This window comes from Chenopodium album, chromosome 3 (assembly GCF_948465745.1).
Source record: "Chenopodium album chromosome 3, dcCheAlbu1.1, whole genome shotgun sequence".
NCBI classification, from domain to species: Eukaryota; Viridiplantae; Streptophyta; class Magnoliopsida; order Caryophyllales; family Amaranthaceae; genus Chenopodium; species Chenopodium album.
In genome coordinates, this window is record NC_137836.1 from 9,192,581 (window position 1) to 9,207,682 (window position 15,102).

The 15,102-nt window shown below is 33.5% G+C and overlaps 2 protein-coding genes across 2 annotated transcripts; both read left to right on the forward strand.

The window, feature by feature from the left end:
• The first annotated feature begins 7,495 nt into the window (after window positions 1-7,495).
• Window positions 7,496-10,927, forward strand: LOC145624809 (uncharacterized). Its single transcript, XM_081677897.1, has 2 exons — window positions 7,496-10,023; window positions 10,117-10,927. The coding sequence occupies exons 1-2, from the start codon at window positions 7,496-7,498 to the stop codon at window positions 10,925-10,927; spliced, it is 3,339 nt and encodes a 1,112-aa protein (XP_081534023.1).
• A 516-nt stretch (window positions 10,928-11,443) lies between these two features.
• LOC145611349 (uncharacterized) lies at window positions 11,444-14,944 on the forward strand. The gene is made up of 5 exons (XM_081666668.1): window positions 11,444-11,617; window positions 11,712-11,937; window positions 12,565-13,114; window positions 13,188-14,081; window positions 14,714-14,944. Exons 2-3 carry the CDS (start codon window positions 11,772-11,774, stop codon window positions 12,825-12,827), a joined length of 429 nt encoding a protein of 142 aa, XP_081522794.1. The 5' UTR covers window positions 11,444-11,617; window positions 11,712-11,771; the 3' UTR covers window positions 12,828-13,114; window positions 13,188-14,081; window positions 14,714-14,944.
• The last annotated feature ends 158 nt before the right edge of the window (window positions 14,945-15,102 follow it).

Here is a 15,102-nt window from a genome sequence, read left to right on the forward strand (position 1 = left end):
GACGCTTCAATGGAAAGGGGAAATAAGGGTCAATTTTTTCAAAGTGGAAATGTGATGTTTGGGGGAGTCAACCCTATCAATGACACCAGTTGGATGTATAAGGGCATAATGGTAAATTACCCCAAACGGAAAACTAAAGGCAGTTACCAGAAAAGACATTTTGTGTTGTTAATGCACATTAACTGAGTGGTATTTGATGTATTAGAAAGTTTTTGGCGGTATATAGTGAATTAAGCTTTAACTCAGTAGTATATGGTAAAAAATGATACGGAGTACACTTTTTATTTTATTTTATTATTTAATTTATATAACATAATTGGGAATAAAATGACTATAAAAAAGAGGAGAGAGGAAATTACCAAAATCATCCATCTCTCTCTCTTTTTTTTTTTTTTTGTTTAAATTGTTAAATATGGAAGAGAAAATAAAGAGAGATAAGGGAAGATTGTTACGTTGTATTTCATATTCCATCTAGTACGGGATATATATAATGTACATTACCTACGGTTCCATCAATGGATAAGACCAAATACCCAACTCTAGAATATTCTAGATTGTACATGGGATAATAGTCATCCATATTTAGATATTATCATAACACTCCCCCTTGGATGACTATATATTGAATAAAACAATAACTAACATTTACTACAAAACCTGTACAAAATAATACACTATAATGCGCATAATATGCTGCCTCGTTAAAAACCTTACCAGGAAAACCCAGTGGGAAAAACCATGGTTAAGGAAAAAAGAGTGCAGCGCGCATTAACTCCCCCTCATGACTACATCACTTGAGATCTTTAAGACGACGCAATCCAATGCCGTAAGCTAACTTTTTGAATGTTGCTATCGGAAGAGCCTTAGTAAATAAGTCTGCTAAATTCTCACTTGAACGAATCTGCAATACATTTATATCTCCATTCTTCTGAAGATCATGAGAGAAGAAAAATTTGGGTAAGGTGTGCTTTGTTCTGTCGCCTTTGATGTATCCTTCCTTAAGTTGAGCAATACAGGCAGCGTTATCCTCATATAAAGTTGTTGGTGCCTCTTTCCCAGATGATAAACCACAAACTTCTTTTATATGTTGAACTACCGACCTTAACCATACACATTCACGACTAGCCTCGTGAATTACTAAAATCTCAGAATGATTGGAAGAAGTAGCTGCAATGGTTTGTTTCATGGAACGCCAAGAAATGGCAGTACCACCATATGTGAACACATATCCAATTTGTGACCGACCATCATGAGGATCAGATAAATAACCTGCATCTGCAAAACCAATCAAAATTTCTTTGGACAACTTTGGGAAAAATAAACCCATATCCTTCGTACCTTGAAGGTAACGAAGTAAATGTTTAATCCCATTCCAATGCCTTCGGGTTGGACATGAACTAAACCTTGCTAATAAATTAACTGAAAATGATATATCAGGTCGTGTATGACTTGCAAGGTACATTAGTGCTCCAATTGCACTAAGATACGGTACTTCAGGACCAAGAATTTCTTCATCATTTTCCCGAGGTCGGAATGGATCTTTCTCTACTTCAAGTGATCTTACAACCATAGGGCTGCTCAATGGATGTGCTGTATCCAAAAAAAATCTTTTAAGAACCTTTTCTATGTATGTTGATTGATGCACAAGGATTCTATTCTCTAGGTGCTCTATTTGTAACCCCAAGAAGAATTTTGTCTTTCCTAGATCTTTCATTTCGAACTCTTTCTTTAAATAATTGACAGTCACTGAAATCTCTTCAGGAGTTCCAATGATATTCAAATCATCAACATACACTGCAATTATAACAAATCCTGATCCAAATTTCTTTATAAAAAATACATGGGCTGATAGGATCATTCTTATAACCTTCTTTCAACAAATACTCACTTAGACGGTTATACCACATACGCCCAGATTGTTTCAATCCATAAAGAGATTTGTTCAATTTAATACAGAAATGTTCTCGAGAACTAGATTTTGCTGCTTCCGACAGCTTGAATCCTTCTGGGAGCTTCATGTAAATGTCATTATCTAGTGGGTCATATAAATAAGATGTGACTACATCCATCAAACGTAAGTCAAGTCCTTCTCTTATTGCCAGACTAATCAAAAATCTAAAATTAGTTGCATCCACCACAGGAGAATATGTCTCCTCATAACCAATACCAGGTCTTTGTGAGAATCCTTTTGCAACTAAGCGTGCCTTATATCTTACAACTTCACCCTTTTCATTTCTCTTTCGCACAAAGACCCATTTATATCCCACTGGCTTTACACCTTCAGGTGTACAAACTACAGGTCCGAATACTTCTCTTTTTCCAAGAGATTTTAATTCTGCTTCAATTGCTTCTTTCCATTTTGGCCAATCATTTCTTTGTCTACATTCTTCAATGGATTTTGGTTCATGATCCTCATTATTATCTATAACATCTAATGCTACATTGCATGCAAAAACATCATCGACGTCGATTTGATTTCGGTTCCATGTAATTCCAGACATGATATAATTTATTGAAATTTCTTCATTATCAGGTACCTGAATTTCTTCTTATATCATGTCTAAAGTCTCTTCTGGAGATCCTTCGGAAATTGTTTCTTCAATTTGACCATCATCAATCAATGCTCCTTTTCTTTTCCGAGGATTCTTATCTTTGGAACCTATTGGTCTTCCACGTTTCTGGCGTGGTTTAGACTCATTAGCAATTTTATTTTGTCCTTCCGGGACATCTATTTTAAATGGAGCATTAACAGCTGGAATATCTGATTTGGTCACTCTTTTTGGGTCAGCAAACGAGTCTGGCAATTAATTCGCTAAACTTTGTAAATGAATTATCTTTTGAACTTCCAGTTCACATTGTTTAGTTCGAGGATCAAGATAGGATAATGATAATTCATTCCATTTAATTTCATTTTCCAGCTCTCTCTTTTCTCCCCCTAATGTTGGGAAAAGTGACTCGTTAAAATGACAATCTGCAAAACGAGCCGTAAATAAATCCCCTGTTGTAGGCTCAAGATATTTAATTATTGACGGGGATTCAAACCCAACATATATCCCCAACCTCCTTTGAGGACCCATCTTAGTGCGTTGTGGTGGAGCTATTGGAACATAAACCGCACATCCAAAAATTCTTAGATGGGAAATATTTGGTTCCTGACCATAAACCAATTGTAATGGGGAGAACTTGTGATAACTTGTTAGCCTAATGCGAATTAGTGTTGTTGCATGTAATATAGCATGTCTCCAAGCAGAAATTGGGAGATTGGATTTCATAAGCAATGGTCTAGCAATTAACTGAATACGTTTTATTAATGACTCTGCTAGACCGTTTTGTGTATGAACATGTGCTACAGGATGTTGAACATTTATCCCAATGGACATGCAATAATCATTAAAAGCTTGAGATGTAAATTCACCAGCATTGTCAAGCCGAATAGTCTTAATGGGATTATCTGGAAAATGTGCCCGTAACTTAATCAATTGGGCAAGTAATCTCGCAAACGCCAGGTTACGAGTTGATAACAAAGACACATGTGACCATCTAGTTGATGCATCAATTAAAACCATAAAATATCTAAATGGTCCACGTGGGGGATGTATGGGCCCACAAATATCTCCTTGTATACGTTCCAGAAAACTAATTGATTCAAAATTAATTTTAGCTGGTGATGGGCGAATAATCAACTTGCCTTCCGAGCAAGCAGCATATGAAAAATTATTATGAAGAATCTGCTGGCTCTTCAAAGAATGTCCACATGAATTCGTAATTATTTTTCGCATCATTATTGAACCGGGATGGCCTAACCGATCATGCCAAACAACAAAATCATCAGTAAACTTCTGGTTTGCTATAGCATGAGCTTCAATAGCATTGATTTTTGTGTAGTACAAACCACTAGAGAATGTAGGTAGTTTCTCCAAAACATGTTCTGAGCCTTGAGTTATATTTGTGATTTGAAGGAATTCGTTATTTTCTTTATTGATTGTCTCAATATGATAACCATTGTTGCGAATATCCTTAAAACTTAATAAAATTCTTTGAGACAATGGGGAGTATAAAGCATCAATTATTTTAATTTCAGTTCCCCAAGGCAACTTTATAGTGGCTCTTCCGGAGCTCTTAATGATATTTGTACTACCCGATATGGTACTCACATTAGTTCTTTTCATCATCAAATAAGAGAAATATTTTTTATTTTTAAGTATTGTATGTGTAGTTGCACTGTCAGCAAGACATAATTCTTCACCATTCATAGCACATTGAACTTGAGTAATATCCATGTTCTTCATGAAATAAAATACATGTCAAAATATTAAGCATAAAAATAAAGATGATAAAACAAATAAATCAATAAAAACACTCAAATAGTTCATAAATTTATAAATAAAAAATCCTTATTACAACGAAAGAAATAAACTTAAATAAATCACTAGAATAAGCAAACATAAGTCTAATACTTAAAACTGACATAAAACAGTATAATTTTAATTATTCCCTTCTGGGGCAGTGAAAAAATCGGCAACTTCTAAATGAGTTGTACTGCCAAAATCAAAATTATCCCCTTCCGGGGAAGTAAGGAAATCACCAACATCAAATTGATTGGCATTGCCAAAATCAAAATCACCTTCACCATCTTCAAGAACAAGGTTTGCCTCAACTTTCTTTCCTTTCTTCAATGATTCTTGGTAAAGTTCAATAAGATGCTTTGGAGTTCTACAAACCCGAGACCAATGACCTTTTCCTCCACAACGGTAATATATATTGTTATCACTTTTCTCTTTTTCATCCCTACGTTCCCACTTCTGGTGGGAATGTGAGTTTGTGAAATGACCTCCACGACCTCTACCATATCCAGGTCCACGACCCCGGCCGCGCCATTGGCCACGACCACGACCTCTACCTCGACCACTACTGCTGAAATGGTCTCTGTTTTTAGTTTCTTTCCTGTTATGGGTTGTCACGTTCGCTTCAGGGAATGGAGTAGAGCCAGTAGGACGTGATTCATGATTTTTCATTAACAGCTCGTTATTTTGCTCAGCCACAAGAAGACAAGATATTAATTCAGAATATTTTTTAAAACCTTTTTCTCTATATTGTGTCTGCAGGACAATATTATTAGCATGGAAAGTGGAGTATGTCTTTTCAAACATTTCGATCTGCATCAGTAATATTTTCTCCACATAATTTCAATTGAGAAGTTATTTTAAACATAGCTGAGTTATATTCACTAACAGATTTAAAATCTTGCAATCTCAAATTCAACCATTCATAACGAGCTCTAGGGAGTATCACTGTTTTTTGGTGGTCATACCTTTCCTTTAGATTACTCCAAAGGATTTGTGGGTCTTTCACAGTTAAATATTCATTTTTGAGCCCTTCATGGAGGTGATGGCGAAGAAAAATCATGGCTTTAGCCTTATCTTGAGGTGTTGCCTTATTAACACTACAACAAAATAGGGCTATAGCAACGTCAATTTTTGCAACAGTTTGGTTAGTGTTGCTATAACTAGACATATTGCAACACTTTTTAATTTATTAATGTGATTACTCTTAGTCTATTAAAAATTGTTGCTATACAAAAAATATGGCGACACTTTTCAATGACTAATTCAAAGATACTATGTGGCAACAGTTACTATCCTATTAAAAAAAAAAAAAAAAGAATGGGTGTTGAAAAAAATCTGTAGGCGGGTCGCATTTGGTAAAATTTCGGTAGGAGGTTCAATATTTTGCTTTCCCACTCTCTTTTCATCTTTTCTTAGTGTTCTATAAAATCCCCAAATTCTCGTCAAAAAATAAATAAATAAAATCCCCAAATTAAACCTAGATTCGTTTCTCTCTCCTCACTTTCACTTCTCAAACTACAATTAATTGGTGAATTTAGTTGATTTTTCAAAGATTGGGCAAAAGGGGGCTGATTATTCACAGTTTAGCGGATTATTTATGCTATTTTCAAGATCGACATACGAGGTTAGTAGTAATTCGGTGTATTTAGTTTTTCTATTCGATACTATTATCACAATTCTAAGGTAGTAAACAGGGTATATTAGTGTTGATAAGGGAAAATAGGGTTTTATTGATATAAAAATTGGGGAATTTGAATGATTTGATATAATTATAAATAATTTGTATACATTGATTTGTTAGGTGGTTTATCACTTTCTATTAAAATTGCATGCGTGATTTAGTATTATCAAGGAATTCATTTGATATTTTCGTATTGTGTTTGTGTGTTTTGTTAGATGGCTTAATTAAATCACAAAAGCTATTGAATTATTATATGGTTTATTAGCTAAATTATTTATGGGCTAGATGGTTAATTATATTTTCAGATACTCGCAGCGAGTAGGAGAGTTAATTGATCTAAAAGCTTCTGTTAGATTGTTTATTAGCAGAATTATTATAGGGTTTAAGTCATCACAAAATCTAAATCCTTTTATAATATGTACTTTTGATGATGAGAGTAAATAATTTAAAAGGTAATTGAATTAGAATATGAAGGGTTAAAATTACAGTGATAGGCAAGGCTAGGATTGATACCCATTGATATATAAAATTAATGGTTGGTGAGGATTTTTGTCTTCCTATGATGAATAATAATACCCTGTTATGCTATCCTAGTTGCTACTATGGTCAAATGTTTTTTGTATGTAACTACAAGCATATATCTAGCAAAAATTGAAAATGTACGAGGATAATTTTACTTTGTCAATCTTTTGTTTTAATGAGATTAATCGTATGTGAACCTAAAGACTTTCTATTTCAATTATGTATAGCAGTTTGTATACTTGAGTAATATTTGTGTTCTTATGTTTTATTATTTGTATACATACAAATAAATTGGCTTTCAATAATTCAGATAACATCTAAGTTTAATTGATTGTTTAGTAAGTCCTATAATCATCCAACTCAATAAGGCTAGAGTCAAGAAAGCTAGTACATCATCAGCTTTGTGGGGTAATTAATAAATAAAGGATAGTAAGACAAATTTTAAGTACTAAATATCCGAAACCCATAAGAGCAAATTTCATAACATTATTTAAAACCCAAATATCAAAGATGCTCCAATTTAATTATGTGGCCAGTAGCGTAGTTCTAGTTAGTGGGGAATTATCATGAGTTAATGGAATCATGTCTACCTAACTTTTATTTCATAGTTAGTAGTTTCTTATTTGATGTTTTATTTAGGCTTTGTAATTTTCTTTCTAGTTAGTGTGTAAAACTAGTTATTCTCTTGTTATATATGACTTTTGACCTTAATTAAGATGTTACATATGACTTATATGAACTAGATTTTGGTTTATAACTAATATGTGTACGTATTTAGATATCATAGATGATCTTTATATGTATTTGCTTGAGATTTCTATTTTCAACTATTGTACTATATATTTTTCCAGTTAATATCTAACAAATCTATTATTTCATTTCATAGTATAGATAGATCTCTAAATTTATTTTCTTGTGTAATTTAGGAATTGACATAAATTAAGTTATGGATCATAATTGGATGAACTATCCTAGAAGTTCGGAGGACTTTAAAGTTGCGTTGAATTTTTTTCTTGATGATTCTTTTGCCAAGGACGCCATTGGAGATCAAATATTTTGCCCCTGTAAAACGTGTTCGAGGCGTTTTTGCCATTCTAGAGATGACGTCTATGATCTTTTGATTGTTAATGGGTTTGTGAAGGGATTCAAGGAGTGGGTCTTGCAAAGGGAGGGATATTCTTTTACAAATAATGATAGGCAAAATGTGCATGAAGTAAATAATCAAAGTACACATGATGATATTGATGGCTTACTACATGATACTTTTAGAGATGTCGGTGAAGGTCTAAATAGAGATCACGAGGTTGAAAGTGAGCCAAATGAGGAGGCTAGAAAGTTTTTTCATTTAGTGGAAGAAGAAAAGAAAGAGTTATATCCAGGTTGTAAAACTTTCTCGAAATTGTCTTTCATAATTCGTTTGTTTCTCTTTAAGTGCCTTAATGGCTTAAGCAATGTAGCCTTTGGTGATCTTTTAGAGCTATTAAGAGAGGCATTTCCAATGGTCGAACTTCCTAAATCATTTAATGAATCTAGGAATATAGTGAAGAATTTAGGTCTTGATTATATAAAAATTCATGCTTGTCCCAATGATTGTATTCTTTATAGAAAGGAATTTGAAGGAGCCGATGTTTGTCCTAAGTGTGGTACATCTAGGTGGAAGTCAAACAATGTTCCAGCCAAAGTTGTAAGGCATTTTCCCTTGAAACCTAGACTGCAAAGACTATTCATGTGTTCTAAAACAGCTGAACAAATGGTTTGGCATGATAAAGGCCGAATAAAAGATGACAAAATTAGACATCCAGCAAATGCCCAATCTTGGAAGGACTTTGATTCATCATATCCTGCCTTTAAAAATGAAGCACGAAATGTACGTTTAGCTCTTGCTAGTGATGGATTCAATCCATTTCGAACTATGAGTGTTGCTCACAGCACATGGCCTGTTGTGTTGATTAATTACAACCTTCCACCCTGGCTTTCTACGAAACCGGAATATTTTATGTTGTCTTTGTTAATTCCTGGCCCTAAGTCTCCTGGAAATGACATAGATGTTTTTTTGCAACCACTAATTGATGAATTGAAGGAATTATGGGAATATGGGGTTGAGAAATATGATGCATCTAAAAAACAATCATTTCAATTGCATGCTGCATTAATGGGGACAATAAATGATTTTCCGGCTTATGCCATGTTATCTGGATGGCCTACTAAAGGAAATTATGATTTCCCTAATTGTAACCATGATGTGAAACCTAAATACTTGCATCACAGCAGAAAGAATTGTTACATGGATATTCAAAGGCATCTTGATATGGATCATCCTTGGCGCAAAGATACAAATTCATTTAATGGAGAAGTAGAGGATAGGTGTGCACCTTCTCCGTTATATGGTAATGATTTGATGAATGAATTAGAAAACTTTGAAAATGATTTTGGGAAGAACAGTAAAGGTGGAGTTGGTAAAGGTCCATGGAAAAAGAAATCATGCTTTCTTCAACTGTCTTATTGGTCTAATATTAAATATCGTCATAATTTAGATGTCATACATATCGAGAAAAATGTCTTCGATAATATTGTTAGCACTTTGTTAGATATTCCAGGAAAGACTAAAGACCACAATAAGGCACGTTTGGATTTGTTGGATCTTGGCATAAAACCACATCTCCAACCTTATCCATCTGAAGATGGCAACCACATGCTATTTCCACCAGCACCTTATTCTATGAGTAATACAAAGAAGGATTTGTTTCTCAAAGTTCTTAAGGAAACAAAGTTACCTTATGGGTATGCATCAAATATCGGGAGGTGTGTGCATGTTAAAGAAAGGAATTTTTCTGGCTACAAAACTCATGATGCACATGTCGTATTGCATCCCTTGCTTCAAGTTGTTGTGAGGAAGACATTGCCAAAAAATGTTGCAGTACCTTTGACTAGATTGGGGAACTATTTTCATGGTATATGTAGTAAAATTGTTGATCTTGAAGAATTAGATAGGTTAGCATCTGAAGTTGTCGATATACTTTGTCAGTTTGAAATGATATTCCCTCCTACATTCTTTGATGTTATGATCCATCTACCTGTTCATTTAGTAGAGGAAATCAAATTTGGTGGACCTGTGCAATATCGATGGATGTACTTTGTTGAGAGGTATTTAGGTAAGCTGAAGTCCTATCTTCGAAATAGGAGTAATCCTGAAGCAAGTATAGCAGAAGGGTATATGATGGAAGAGTGTTTGACATTTATTTCTCAATATTTGCGTGAAGGTGTAAACACAAGACTAGATAGAAGATGTGCTAGGAATTTTTCCTTCAATCAGCATGCGGATGAATTATCTTTGTTTCCTAAAGTAGGACATCCTATTGGAGGGAAAAGGAAGAGAAAAGGAAAAGGATTTACTTTATATTTCCAAAATCTGAAGCAAGCTCATAGATATATTGTCTTCAATTGTGACAATACAACAGTTGAAACATACATCAAGTAAGAGTTTTTTTCTTAATTTATTTTCATTTAAGATTTTTTAAGAATTTAATCTGATAAAAATAATGATTTTTTTTTCCTTTTATAATTTAGAGAACATCAGATTTGGGTGAATAGCCAAGGTCGAAAGCGTAGATGGGATAGTGCACAAAGTTATAGCAAAGATTTTATTGATTGGTTTTTTGAAAAAGTACAAAGGGAGCAGGTTAATGGGGAACTTTTTTGGTTGGCTAAGGGTCCTAATCCTAAGGCCAGGAGCTACACTGGGTATTTTATCAATGGTTATAGGTTTTACACTAGAGAACGTGATTCACGATTAAAGACTCAAAATAGTGGAGTGACTTTGATAGCTTTAACTTCAAGTTTTGCCAGTTCAAGGGATCGAAATCCCGTCGACGGAGATGTTACCTACTATGGTGTAATAGAAGAAATTTTTGAGTTGGACTTTTGGTCTCAATTCAGCGTTGTGTTATTTAAGTGTGATTGGTTTCTTAGTGATATTGATGAATTTGGGCTTACATATGTCAATTTAAAGAAGAAATGTTCCAAAGATGATCCATTTGTATTGGCTTCTCAGGTTCATCAAGTATACTATTCCCAAGACCCATTAGAAAAAGATATTCAATACGTCATGAAAAGGGTTCCAAGAGATCTTTTTGACTTTGAGGAAGCACTAAGTGAAGAAACATATTGGGAGGAGCCTATTGATTCTAGTTCTAATAACATGCCTTCTTTTGACGCTAATCATATTCATGTAGGAGCTGATGTTGAAGTGCGTGATGTGAACATAGATGATTTATCAGAGTCTGGAGATGTTAATGACCTTGAAGATGGCATTGTCTATGATGATACAGATTGGGATTGGATGGATGCGACTGATGATTTTCCAGCTCATGACCCATAGGATTATTAATGAATCTTGAGCAATTGTATTTATTTAAAAAAAAAAAAAAGAAGTGATTTTATCATATTATTATCTGTCTTATGTTATTAGACTTGTTGATTGAACCTTTTGATTTAGCTTTTGTTAGTAGTAAGTAGTTATCATATTTGGACTTCCTCAAAATTATCATCTTTTTAGTGAATCAGATTTTTTTTCTAATTTTTTCCCAAAACCTGAATATATTTGCTTTGGTCAGGTATAAGATATAGTACTTATAAATTTTTAAGTTTAAGTATGTCTATATGTGTTATATTTGAAAAAAAATATGTCTTACTTTTTTGTAGTAAGTGCTATCTGATATGTCTATACTATTTTTCCCCACTAATTGTTTATAATATTTGTTTGCAGAATGACGAAGAATGGAAGTAAGAAGCCTGAAAGTGCCTCAAAGTCCATTTTAACACCTTATGAGAAAGTTAGGTCCATGACAATAGAAAAAAATGCCCAGAAGTTTAGAGAGTTAGGGCTCGACAAGATTGCTCAGCAACTGTTGGAAAAAGTAAGAATTTTGCAAAAGGAAAGGAGAATGTGAATTATAATGTAGATGATCCAGACTATGTGTCTGATAAAGAAAACTGTGACCTTGAGGAGTTTGAGAAGTCTAGAGAGAGAGATGTTTTAATTGAAGCAACAACCTCTATACCTAAGAAGGTTTCTTTTTTCCTTTTTTCCTTATTTATTTTTTATTTTCTTCTTGGGATCATGTTAATCTTCGATAATAATTACCTTGATGTTCCGATGCTAGAAGGCAAGAACTAGAGAGCAACCACCTAGGAAGAATAAGAAGCAGCCATTGTGCCCATCTATGGCAATGGACAATTTCCTTGTTACGCAAAATCAAATGGATCCAGCTGAAGTACAACAAATAGAGCAAGATGTACAACAATTGGAGCAAGTTCGACAAAATTCTAAGCGTCCACTTTCGACCATTGTCCCACTAGAAAGCCGAGGAGAATCTATTTCTGCACAAGGTTTGTATTCAATACTCCACCCCTCTAAAAATCATGAAAAATCTTATGGTCTTGTAACCTTTTTAGTTATGCAATCCAAGGTTAGAGAACTTTCTATAATCTGCTTCTTCTCTTATTATTTAAGTAATTAGCTGTAAACAATGAACAAATTATGAACAAACTGCTAGCTAATTACCATTATACAATCAAACATAGTTATGTACGGGTTGAAGTTAGTTTTATTAGGCTTGTGGGGGAGTATGGGAGGTATTTGAGGAGAGTTTTTTGCTCTGGGAGGTGTTGCTGCTGCACGAGGAAATATGTGAATGCTTGTGTTGATCAAGGGACACTGCTAGTGCAAGGTTTGTTGTTGTTGATGCAGGGTCTGCAGCTATTGTTGATGCAGGGCCTTCTACTTTTGATGCAGGGCCTGCTGATGCATATATAAGGCTTGGCTTCATAGTTCTATAGAATTATAAAATACAAAAACATATTGTAATTCTTTAAATTGAGTTGAATGCTTGTCACATGTTTATTTTTGAACTTTTATATGTCATGTAATTGCATTAATAAAGTTGTGATTGTAATCTTTATTTTTATCTAGAGATTTCTTATGAATTAATTATTCCGTTCTAACTTGGATAAAAGTTCCTAAGAAGAAAGGGCGAGGTCCAACAAATTTGTTTGATGTCCATGCTCGCAAGTGGGAAGATCGCGTAACTATATATTGTAATGACAAAGGACAACCTATTGGGCCTGAAAAGGCAAGGAAAGAGCTAACTAGATTCTTAGGAACTATTGCTCATGATTACAATTGGGCTCCCTTGACATACACAAATTGGAAAAAAGTTCCGAATAAGGAGAAAATTTGGGAATTTGTGAATGTAAGTGTTCTTTTCTCTCATTTGTAATGTTTTGAGTCTACAACATAATTTTACTTTTATATGTGTTTTAATATTTTTGTAAACATAAACCTAACCATTATTTTAGAGCAAGTACATCCTTCCTGTTGAAGCTAAGGATTGGGTAATGGAGACTCTTGATCAATCTTGGAGAGGATTCAAATGTCGCCTCAAAAGAGATCATTATTATATATATGTATGACACCTATGAAGAGAGATTGAAGCATCCTCCTGAAAGAGTGCCCGAAGCACATTACAAAACACTTTTAGCTTATTGGGGGACAACAATAGCAAAGGTATAATTGAATAATTAGGAACTCTCAAAATTTGTCTTGACTTTTTATGCTTATCCGTTTTTATTTTATGTAGAAAACCAGTTTGCAAAATTCTGAAAATCGGCGTGAACAAGACAACATACATACAAATGGTCCCGTTTCCTTTGCCATGAAACATGAGCAGTTGGTGCGAAATACATTCCAAATTTATTATGATTATTTTTTTATTTCATGGATTCTATGTTGTTTATATATTTATTTTTGTTTATTTATTAGCTACGGAAAGATGGTGTGGCACCATCAAAAAGAAGAATGTTTGAAGAGACTCGACGGCGAAAGAGGGAAGAACTTATGATCGGCCTTATGATGATACACAACAGAAGATAGTAAAAACTCTATTATTCCTATTAATTTATTTAATGAATAAATTAATCGTATACTTTGTCACCTATAATTTTTAATAATTGTTATAGCAAGCAATGAGGGAATTGGAAGCTTCTCAAGATGATCAGAGTGGTGAATCTATTAAGGACCCATTTGATGAAGTTATGGGAAATGCACGTCGAGGTACATAATTATTACAAGGACTTGGTGCCACTCGTAAGAAGCGAAAAGATAAAGGACCTAGTACCTCTTTGATTCTATCAGAAGAGGTCATGGAGTCTATCAAAAGTGTTGTAACTGCTGATGTTCAAAAGGATATAAATGCTGAAATTGAAGAATTTGCCAAGGAAAAAGAAGTTCATGCTGCACAAGAAGCTGAAATAGAGAGGAAAACAAAGGAGCTTGAATCTGAGACCTTAAAACTGCAAGAGATACGCATGGATATTGAAAATCAACAAGGAAATATAACTATTGATGCAGTAATATCGGCACTTGCACAACTACGCCAAAAAGATCCTAGCTTAACTCCATAAATTATTGCAAAAGCTATCGTTTCAACGACTACAAATGATCCATAAACTATATTATTTAAGATTATGAACAGGTATGTTATTCCACTTACATGTTATCTTAGAATGCCTTTGGTTGCCGAGTTGGATGTTAGACCAAAGATCATACTTTGGTGGTTTAAATTCGATAATTTTTATGTGTTTGCATATGCTAAAAAAGGCGTTGGAATTTGCAGGGTGTTAAAAAGCTAATATATACATGCATGCCAATGGTTTACATATTTGTTCAGTATTGTTCAAGTACTACTTTATATGGTATAATGGATAATCTAGAAACTTGAGCTTTGTGTTATAAAATATGTGCTTACTGGCATTATTGTTTTTGATGATTATACGATTGAAAACTCAATTTCTTTCCTCTTCTCGAAACTAGGCATCAAAATTTATGATTCTAGCTAAGCCAAATTGTTTTAGTGTTTTGATAATGTAGTATCTATGATTATACAAATTTATGATCCTTTGATGTTACTTCCTTATACTCTTGTGATGTTGCTACAGTACCTCCATCTTGCCTTTTTAAGATGAAATATTTTTTATTTTCATTATTTGCTCACTACAAAAGTAATTTCTAGTGTTTTGATAATAATTTTCCATAAATAATTCATTGGAGATTTATTTTTTTAAAATTTAATATAAGAGTCTTATTATTATTGTTATTGTTTTGCAGGAGGCTATTCATATCCAAGTATCAAGTGCTCCATCAAACATCTAAAGATCTATTGGAATTTGAGCAAAAACATTAGATTGGTTTTTGAATTTGGTTTTGGAATTTTTTATTAGATTAATGTAAGAAATATTTAGATTGAACGTTTTTGTTGTTTGTAATAAATATTTAGCTTATCGTTTAGAATTGATTTGAATTAACTACATATAAATTTTTATGGAGAACTTATACTAAGCAAAAGTTTATCGATCATATGCTATTTAAGCAATTTACTTATTATATGCATGCATTATATAATCTATTGCTTAAATGCCAATTAAAAGCGTTGCCATTAACAGGTTTAAAAGTGTCGCCTTAGTTTCAATTGGAAGCATTGCTATAAACAAAATAAA

Bases quoted from the DNA above. Each gene is read 5' to 3' on its own strand.
- LOC145624809 (XM_081677897.1), top strand. From the start codon at position 7,496: ATGGATCATAATTGGATGAACTATCCTAGAAGTTCGGAGGACTTTAAA. The intron at 10,024-10,116 runs GTAAGAGTTTTT...TTTATAATTTAG, and splicing joins ACAGTTGAAACATACATCAA to AGAACATCAGATTTGGGTGA.
- LOC145611349 (XM_081666668.1), top strand. From the start codon at position 11,772: ATGGCAATGGACAATTTCCTTGTTACGCAAAATCAAATGGATCCAGCT. The intron at 11,938-12,564 runs GTTTGTATTCAA...CTTGGATAAAAG, and splicing joins AGAATCTATTTCTGCACAAG to TTCCTAAGAAGAAAGGGCGA.